The 10,714-nt window shown below is 38.0% G+C and overlaps 1 protein-coding gene and 1 long non-coding RNA gene across 2 annotated transcripts; both read right to left on the bottom strand.

Moving 5' to 3' along the window:
- Positions 1 to 1,136: 1,136 nt before the first annotated feature.
- LOC131227939 (uncharacterized) lies at positions 1,137 to 6,068 on the bottom strand. The gene is made up of 6 exons (XR_009162635.1): positions 5,588 to 6,068; positions 4,633 to 4,799; positions 4,479 to 4,544; positions 3,017 to 3,205; positions 1,652 to 1,815; positions 1,137 to 1,462 (listed from the first exon to the last, which is right to left on the bottom strand). It is a non-coding gene; the product is annotated as an uncharacterized LOC131227939 (long non-coding RNA).
- Positions 6,069 to 6,766: 698 nt separating this feature from the next.
- LOC131228109 (putative disease resistance protein RGA3) lies at positions 6,767 to 9,481 on the bottom strand. The gene has a single exon (XM_058223941.1). The coding sequence runs from the start codon at positions 9,479 to 9,481 to the stop codon at positions 6,767 to 6,769; it is 2,715 nt and encodes a 904-aa protein (XP_058079924.1).
- Between the last annotated feature and the right edge of the window lie 1,233 nt (positions 9,482 to 10,714).

The raw sequence follows: 10,714 nt of genomic DNA, 5'->3' as shown, positions 1-10,714 counted from the left end.
GCCCAATGCATCAAAATAAATTGTTTGCCACATATATAAGTGGGCAATGAAATGTTATTAAACACTAGAAAGGAAAGAAAGAAACAAAAGCCTTCAAGGCAATGGATTAGAATCCCAATTACAAAGAGATCTACAGTACCCTTTGCAAGAGAGTCAACATTCCAATTAAAACCAACTACTAGGAATTTACTGTTGGGGACCGCGCAAGCACACAGAGATGAATCAACTAGAGTATTCCAAATGCACAAAGAAGTCCAATCACAAAGACTCCAAATTTAACGTGGAAAAACCCTTTTGGGAAAAAACCACGGCACAAAGCGACAGTATTCACTATGAAAGTAGAAATTACAAAAGATAGTGAGAATACCCGATTCGAACAAGCCTCGAATCTCTCTTACAAGCCCGTTAAAACCCTAGGAATGAATTATAGAATATCCTTAGATTTTGATTTCAAGCCTATATATAACCTCTAAGAGAATCACAATCAAAATCAGAAACAAATCTCGTAGATACATAACTCTGCATAAATCTTCCCATATGTTCAATGACACCTTCGATGGGACTTCGATGACATCGATAGACCATTGGCATCGAACCTACTTCAATGTCATTGATAGACCATTGAATTTATAAATTTTAAGACATCTAGCAACATCTACACGTGAGATTTCAAGATACAAGATTTCAACCTTTATTTAAAATAGCACTCAACTTTGAAATAGGAATACACTTCTCAGAGGCCAAAGTGATTGTATTATAAAATCTTCGTCCACCCTGAAAATCTCCACACCAGTTCTAATAGCCAAGAATTCCGCTCTCTCTGAGGATCCACTCCCCCACAAACCACTTCCATCCTTAAGTATGCCTCCGATCCAGACAGGCCACGGGTTATAAAAAGAACTTATGTCAGTATTAAAAGACCATTATATAGCAATTTAAGAAAACATTCCGATAACCAATCACCCAGAGCATGGTACCACAACTAATGGTGTTGTGTCCTCCAACATAGTATATATACACCACCAAGTGGGCCACATTGTTGAAATCGATGGACAGATGATGATCCAACTCAAAATATAGGTGTGGCTCACTTAATGATTTGATCAACCTGATTTTTGAGAAGGGGGGCTAAAGTTTCTTAGCATAAGAACATATCTAAGAAACAGATCATCAAAAAATTCGAGTTCAAAATACAAAAAATAATAGGGAAGTTGATTATTAATCTAATGACAATTTAGTTCTAAATGAAATATGCTAGCAAGGATCACACAATCAACTTGCCTGTTCACTCCATGATATGATGATCCAAACCATACATCTGGAAGTTCCCATAACATATGGCCCACATGAGAGAAATCTCACTGTTATGACAGCTTTAAGGTCCTATAACATATGAACTATTGTTTCAAGTTGCTTGCAAATGAGTAAGATTTTCTTTGCCAACCATCTTCGGTGCGAACTTCTAGTGGGGAAGAAGAAGAGAACCCCATTAGCAAGCCTCAATTACATAAAGATGACCTCCACTGCAAGTATGAACTTTCAAAACTCACCGTGGTCCTCGTATCGGTTTCACCATACTATTAATAGAAAAATGGAAAGTTTGCAAAGAAAATAACTATTCGTTCACATTCAATGTACGCTTGTCACCCACCTGATAAGCAGATTGGCCTGATTTTTGGTTCAAAAATCACTAGCTGCCTGACCCAGTCTCCCACAAGTGCACCATGTTGGCACGTGAGCTGCTAGGCCCCTTCTCTTTCTCATTTGCACAAGTCCCACTCACATTCCTCGATGAAATGATGGAGTTTACATGTTCTGTTTGCCAAAAGAATAATAAAAAAAAAAAGTTAACCACAGAAAGCAATTCAAGAACTATACAATGTCATCTACCAGAAAAGCAGGTAGTTGACAATGCACTGACCGAGAATTTGTATGGCATATGTTCGATTTTCAATTTACATAAATGGGAATCAGAGTTCCTTACATAAGTGTATTGGAACTTACATAAGTGTATTATTGGATATTAACATCTTTCAATGTATGATTATTGAGCATGGAATTTTGGCTGATCCATATATGTCCATAAAATGATGATCTGCCTATCTGTTTGCATTGGTGGAATCCAAAAGGCAACCGTGGACAAGAAAGAGTTTTTTGCTGATGTGATGTTTCCTACTGGTGGGAACAATATAGTATTGTGTGGGAAACTATTTTCCTTTCCACAAATTTTGAGTTTTTTTTTTTTTTTTTAAATTATTATTTATAATAATAATAATAATTATTATTATTTTTAAACCTTCTAAAACCTTGATAATCTACATTTTCCACACATTTTGAGGGACAAATATCACTTTTTGACCATCGACCATTGCATACTTCCATGAAAATCATGGAAACTAAAAGAAACAACCATTTCAGAATTATTTTCCATGAGTTTCCTTATCTATCATTTTCCTCCCTCATATGTGACATTTTCATGGAAATTTGGCCCATCTCATGAAAACCTCGATCTTGTACATGTGCTATAGTTGCATGTGCAAAGGCATGTACACAAGCACAATTGTAAACATAATTATGCAGGTTATGAAACCTTATTTTACCAAAATCAACACTATAAGTGTGTTTTGATTATTTAACATTGTCACACGCAATCCCACATTTTCTCCTAATCAGTTTAAGAATGAAATGGTTGTATATATCACAGTACATAATAATTTTTTTTTTAATCACAAACAGCCAAAAACAATATCATTTTAAAAAATACATTTCCAAAGAATTGAAGTAATTCATTTCCCTCATAGTTATTTTATTTTATTTTCTGTGGGTAATGAAATCTTATTAAACACTAGAAAGGCCCAAGTGATTGCACTATGGAAAGAAACAAAATTCAGGCAATGGATAAGAATCCCAAATACAACGAGAAGATCTATGGACCCCTTTGCAAGAGGGTCAACAATACAATTAAACCAAGTACTGCGAATCTACACATGAGATTTCCAAGAAGCAAGATCATAACCTTAACTCATTCAAAATAGAGCTCGGCTTTGAAGCAAGAACGTAGTTTCCAAAGGCCCAAGTGATTGCATTATAAAGTCTATATCTACTGCCAGTTCACGAAGATCTTTACACTGGCTCGGATACCCAAGAATTCCGCTCTCTTTGAGGATTCCTCCCTCACTGACCACTTCCATCCTTAAGCATGCCTCTAATATTCCCGAAAAGCCAAAAGTTACAAGAAGTTGTGTCAGTATTAAGTAACCATCATATAATAATTTAAGAAATCATTCCGAGAATCAATCACCAACAGACAAGGTACCACAACTTATAGTGTTGTATTCCGCTAACATAGTACATCACCATGTGGGCCACATCATTGCAATCAATGGCTGACTCGACATACAGGTGTGTCCCACCCAGTGATTTGATCAGCCTATTTTTGAGAAGGGGGCCTATGGCTTTTCATGGTGCTGATTTCCTAAAACAAGTGGCATGTTGGCAAGAAAGATGTCTCCATACAACAAGTAGTGGTACTATATATTGCTGGTAGGTGATCAATTCTCAATCATTAATCAGGCACTAGTGTTTTAAATAACTATGCTATGGAGTGTGTAACTTACACTAAGTAGCGTACCTTAGTCATAACAGTATATAACGCTATATGATAATTTCAATATGCTACACGCTAGAAGTTACTTTTCACTACTACATTAATATAAATTAATGTTTCAGTGATTTCTTACATTATTTTATTTTTAATAATAACTAGTTAATCTTTCAATACTTTTAGTAAAATAATTTAAGTAAAAATATTAAATCAGCTTCGTTGCTCTTTCTTTACCTCTATACTTAATCATTTTCTTTTCTATTATTTTAGGTTGAATTTGGTTGCACCAAACATCGTAAAACTTTGTTAAATTAAATTATTAATTAGCTGGATTTGGTATAAAATATCATAAAATTGGTACAACTAAGTACAACCTTGATTAAAAGGCTAGAACTAGTGTGCAGCTTATGTCAATGCTTTAGAGGAGTAAATTCTGTGTTATACACTATCACTATTGAAAACGTTGCCATTAAGTGTTCAATAATACATGATGATCAACACCAAAGTTTCTCACAAGAGAAGGCGACAAGCATTCGAAGATGTCTAAGAAACACTATTAATTTCATAACAATTTAGTACTAAATGAGATTTGCCTATAGGGTTCGCCCAATTGGCTTGCCCCTTCACTTCCTGATATGATGATTCAAACCATACATCTAGAAGGTCCCATAAAAAATGGCCTACATTAGCATATATATGGCCCACATGAGACAAATCTCACTGGCATAACATCTACTTGGTCCCATGACATGTGGACTAGTGTTTCAAGTTACTTTCAAGATGAGTAAGATTCTCTGTATAGACCGTCTTCCATGCAAACTTCTAGATGAACGCACATAATGGAGCATAAGGGGAGGGAGGCCTGTTAGAAAACCTCAAATGATGTAAACATGGCATTCCTCTGCAGATATGAACTTCCAAAACTCAGTCTTCCAAACATCTGTTGCACCACAATAGTAATAGAAAAATGAAAAGTTTGCAAAGAAAATGACTATTGGTTCACATTCAATGTATTCCTATCGCCCCACCTGACAAGCAAACCAGCCTGACTTTTGATCCAATTAATCACCAGCCGTCTTACTCAATCTCCCACAAGTGTACCGTGTTGGCACATATACCGCTAGGCCCCTTCTCCATCTCGTTTGTGCATATGTACTACTCACATTGCTCAATGAAATGATGTCGTTTAAATGTTCTGTTTGCCAAAAAGAAGAAGAAGAAGAAAAAGTTAACCATAAAGCAATTCGAGAACCATACAATGCATCTAGTGAAAAAGGAGGTAGTTGACAATACAAAGGCAAAGAATTTGTATGACAAGTTCAATTAATCAATTCGCACAAACAGGACCCATATTTTCTCTGTTAAGTGTATTTTTAGATAATAACATCCTTCAATGTTTGATTGTCGAGCATAGAATTTGGTTGATCCTTTAATGTTTACATTGGTGCCTTTAATGTTTATATTGGTGGAATCCAAAAGCTACGGTTGAAAAAATAAAATGAAAATTTCTGCTAACATGACATTTTTCACTTACTGGTATAATAAAGTAACATGAGAAAAACTATTGTTCTTTTTACAATTTTCCTAAAATAGACATTTTCCTTTGCCACCAAAAACCTTAGTAATCCACATTTCTATACTTTTTTAGAGACAAATATCACTTTTTGATCATTTATCAATCTACATTTCCTTGAAAGTCATAAAAACTAAAAGGAACAACTTTTTTAGATTTCTTTTCGACGAGCTTCCTTAACCATGGTTTCTTTGAAATGTAACATTTTCCTTTTCAAATCTGCTTTTTGGATTTCACCGATCTAAACAAGCCTTAAAATACAAATGCTACCCATAAAACTATGATTAGCGTTCATGATATTCAGATCAAATAATATAACCTGCATGATTTTCCACAAATTTGTTAATATCAGACCTGAGCATTAGTGACATAATTTTACTCTAAGAAGGAACAATCTTAAAGTAAATTACCTTAGATTTGAATTGATCATCTGCAGTGTAACTTCAACCATGCAAGCATTTGAGGTAGTATTCGTCTTGAGTTATTACCAGCTATACAGTGTTTGATATTACCCCATGTGTATATCGATCACACTCCTGAAGCACAATAATCCAAATGATTCAAGTCTACAAAGAGTAGGTTATGCATTTTTACAGTAGAGCTCCTCAAGATTTTTAATTTTTTTAAACAATGCCTTGATTTGAAAAAAGTATACAAGATTGCCTTTTAGTCATTTTAGCTAAAATGACTAAAATGCCTTTTTTTTTTTTCTAAAAAATAGTGAAGTCAAGCATTGTAGAATCTGTGGGGTCCTTATGGTGAGTGTATTACATCCAGCACATACAATAAGTGAATCCCACCATAATGATCTACAAACAAGAAATCATGCTAATACAATCATTCAGGTGGGCCACACATGAATTTGGGGGTTTTGGGATGGTGTGATTATTATTATTTTTTCAATGTGGGAGGAAGAGGTAGGAAGGAGAGCGTTAAAGCAAAGATAGGGTTGAGTAAGAGGTGGGATACTTACAGAGGGAGGAATAGGTAAGAAGGAGAGCGTTACGCTGATCTCCTCTTGAACCCCCAACAGACGTCTACTCCCTTCGCCTCCTCTCTAGGATTCGGATTCGGATTCGATATATATATCTGGGATGTGTGATATATAGTGCCAATCCTCGCCTCTCTCCATCGTGCATCGCTTCTTTAATTGGGGACATCCAAACATATGTAGCTCTTCGAGATTTGTTAGGAGTTGCCGCCCGGATGGCAAACACTCCAATTTATCACAATCCTCAATATCCAAAATTTGGAGCGAGGACAGGTTTCCTATCCACTCTGGCAGAGCCGTTAGACTTTTGCAATTACAGATGTTGAGCTGTTGCAGTGTTATGGCATGCTGTAACCATTCCGGCTAAGATGTTAACTTCTCAAATCCGCTGATTCTTAATTCGCGAAGAGCCGTGAGGTGTTGCATACCCTCTGGTAAAGAAGCCAGCTCTGGACATTCATCAATCTTCAAAGATTTTGAGGCTGTGAGGTATTGCAGCCCCCCTATCAAACTCGTTAGGCTTTTACAACGCTGAATGACAAGATTTTGAAGAGAGCTCAAGCCTTGTATTCTCAAGGACGTTAGACCATTGCAATTTTCAATAATCAGCCAATGGAGAGATGTGGAGTTTTGCAACTCCTCTGGCAATGATAATCAGACCCTTGAGAGCAGCAAGGTTTCCAAGCTCCCCTGTTATAGACTCGAGCTTTGGGCATCTGTCGACAAATAATTGTTTGAGGCAGGGGAATACTTCTCTTCCGTTGAATTCTGACCACTCCTCTAAATTACGCATGTCTCTCAACCAGAGTATTTCCAGGGATGGGAATCCCTGTGTAATAACATTGCCATAGAATTGGTTGTCAATGCGTTTCACAGCATCCATTCCATCTACTTTAAGAACCTTAAGGAATGGTAATTGGCCAAGTGACGGGAGCTGTTCGCATCTTCTGCAATTAATCAGCGAGATTTCAGTCAGATTCAAAAGCAACGAATTACTCATCCATTGCGGAAATCTGACACCCACATAACCTCTCACCTCCAACCTTTTTAGATTTGGATGCGGTTGGAGGCCTTCGAGTGTTTGCTCAACAATTCCTTCCAACTGAAGATTAATATTCTGATCACCCCATGAAAAGTATAACTTCTGAAGGTTTGGCTTCTCCTTCAAGTTGGCAACCTGGGCATCTGCTGCACATGTCACATTCTCAAGGTTTCGAATAGTCAATTCTCCTCCGAGGTTTAGGCCCTGCAGCTCTCTTATACCACATCCACCATCCTTACCAATGATGAATACTGACAGCGTCTGAAGGAACTTCAATTCTCCCATATTAGGTGGCATATTGGTCAATCCACCCAATGGATCATCGATTTCAAGATGTCTTAGGCTAATCATTTTGCTCATGTCCATGGGTAACTCTTTTAGTTTAATACACTGGAGTCTCAAGGTTTGCAACCGGTGAAGAGTGCTGATAGATTCAGGAGGAAGGGCTTGTATTTCAGTAATAGACAGGTCGAGATATCTCAAGTGTTTCAACTCACCAATTGAAACCAACAACTCCATAGTGACATTTGCATCACTTAAATCTAACACACGCAGGCACATAAAATGTACCAAAAGTTCACGAGGAACGCTGACATTCCATCCTCTAAGCACAAGCAGTGTTCGCAAATGGTTTGCTGTTCTCATGTCATTCTGGACTGTTAGGACGCAATTACTATACTCGTAATCCAAGGACAGACGGCGAGCCCGGCTCATGTTAGAGATATTCACTGCATTCTTGACCTTCAGAATTGAGCATTCATTCCCTGCAACAGAGCATGCAACATCATGCACAAGGTCATGCATCTTGCACCATTCTATATTCCCATCATTATGAACATCTTGAAAGAAGGACCGCCACAACAGATTATTAAAATACTCTCCACCAATGTCTTCCATTTGTTTAATTCCATCTGACGATTGAAGGAAACCTTCAGCCATCCAAAGTCGGATCAGTTTCTTCTTTTCAATTCTATAATTTTTTGGAAATATTGAGCAGTAGGCAAAACATTGCTTCAAATGTGATGGCAGATGATAATAACTCAACTTTAGAGCGGGCAAAATGTGATTATCTTCTTCGGGTAAATTCCAAATTTCACTTTCTCTAACAAGCAACCACTCTCTTTCCTCTGTTTTAAGCCGCATCAAGCTTCCGAGTGTCTTTGCCGCCAATGGGACACCACCACACTTCTTTACAATTTCCTTTCCATGCATTACGAGGTTTGGATGTTCTTGTCGTCCATGCACAAACGCTCGTTGCTTGAACAGAGACCAACAATCAGCTTCTGATAATGTTGTCAAATGGAGTGAAGGGATAGTGCCCATGATTGAAGCAACTTTTTTACTACGGGTAGTTACTATGATTTTACTACCCCTTGCACCTCCTCTGAGTAATTGTTTCAATCGATCCCAGTTCTCAGGATTTTCTTCCCAGACATCGTCCAACACAAGTAAAAACTTCTTCCCACTCAGCTTTTCGCGGAGGTGACGCTGCAGTTGATCCATGTTTTGGAGATCACATTTGTTATCGGATGCTGATTCTAAGATATCTTTTGTTACCCTACTCACACTGAAATCATCCGACACACAAACCCACATTCTTAGCTCGAAATGCTTCACTGCCCTGTCGTCATTGAAAGCTAATTGAGCGAGTGTAGTCTTTCCAAGGCCCCCCATACCGACTATGGGGATGACTGTAACATCCTCTCCGTTATCCTTACTAATCAGTAATTCCATTACCTCTTTTTTATCTTCCTCCCTTCCGTAAACATCTGACTCGATTACAAATGAGTAAGTTGATTCTCCGCCTCGAATCTCCAACACGCGTTCTACCTCTTTCAAATGGAATTTAGACCTCTCTTCAGCAATCGCATCTAATCTCCGCCCTACCTCCTTTATCTTATCTGCCATATTTGAACGGGACTTCGATGCTGAAAAGAAGGTGCCTACCTTCTTAAAGCAATCCCCAAGCTCCACTTTTTTGCGTTTAGCTTCCACTTTTGGTTCTGCTTCCATTTCTATTGTGAAATCATCCAATATATCATCTGCATCATAAACCACACATTTAAGCTTTCCCAGCCAATTCTGCAGCGCCTTGCTCTTTACCAGCTGCTCCTCTGCATCTTCAAGCACAGCTTGTATCGTTGATAACTTACTTCTTAGATTTTCTATCTCATCGCGAACACCCCACAACAGTTCACACTGTTCTAGGATTGGGGAGGCTAGTCTTTCGATAATCACTTGAAGAAGGCCTGATACAACAAATTCTGCCATTCCTTGTTCCTAGCAGGGAAATCACAAGAAAATAAATAAATTAGGGAAAGAGAAGGATCTCAAGATCATGTATGAGATCATCCTCCTCTATTATTGCCTATTTGTGTTCCATCTATCTTATCCTCCTCTCTTATTGACTATATATGTTCTGTCTATCTTAGATTCTACACCATATAATAAGCCAGTGAGAGCCCAAGATGTGAATTGACATAATTGACTCTCTCCATGAGGCACATGTAAGTTTGATTAGGATTGTTGGTTTGGTGGGCCACAATGCAGATGGTCCTAATTGCCCGATATATGCATTTTTTAAATTAAGGAAGATCCTGGTGATTTTCTAAAGTAATGACTTGACTTGATGACCTTGACAAAATCTTGCTCTACATCTTATTTATTTTTAAGGGCTTGCTTGGATTGGAGTACTGGGATTAGGTAGGGACCCCTCCTGTACCGAGGTGGCAGTGGTCAGTGCTGTGGGCCCACAATGATGTATGCGTTTCATCCATGCCGTTCGTCCATTTTGCTAGTTCAAAATTTTAGGGCATTATTGCAAAATGAGGCTGATCCAAATCTCAGATGGACCAAGCCGCAGGAAACAGTGGTGATTGAATGCCTATCATTAAAAACTACTTCTCAGGGATACAAAAGTTTTGGATCAAGCTGATATTTGTGTTTTCCCTTAATTCAGGTCTGTATCACCTAATCAACTAGATGGCAATTAAACATTACAGTGGGCCCTAGGAAATATTTAACGGTGGGTGTTCGATCACCACTGTTTCCTGTGGTGTGGTCCACTAAAGATTTGGATCTGCCTCATTTTTGAGTTCATGTCTTAAATTGAGAAGGAAAAAATGGATGGACGGCATGGATAAAATACATACATCATGGTAGGGCCCATAGAGCTTTTCCACCACTCACCGGTAACTGAGGGGTTCCTACCCAATCGGAAACCGTTTAGTCTCTCGGAAATGAGAAAAAAAAAAAAAAAAACATTGTTTTTACACGCTGCATTAAAAGGTCCGAGAGGAATATGTAGCAAATGACCCTGATGCCCTTTATCGTGTACAAGGACACTAGATTTGACTAACACCATCAAATTCCTTGTACGGCACCTATATCGTCCAGAAGCTCCGCCATAAAAATTGGATACCTAAAAGATTAAGATAATCTAATCATTAAGTGGGCCACAACACAAACCTCCAAATTGGCATGATGGCCCACTTGATGGTTGGA

This window comes from Magnolia sinica, chromosome 15, assembly GCF_029962835.1.
Source record: "Magnolia sinica isolate HGM2019 chromosome 15, MsV1, whole genome shotgun sequence".
Lineage (NCBI taxonomy): Eukaryota > Viridiplantae > Streptophyta > Magnoliopsida > Magnoliales > Magnoliaceae > Magnolia > Magnolia sinica.
The sequence above is the reverse complement of the archived record's forward strand: the minus strand, read 5'-3'. Positions and strand labels throughout refer to the sequence as shown.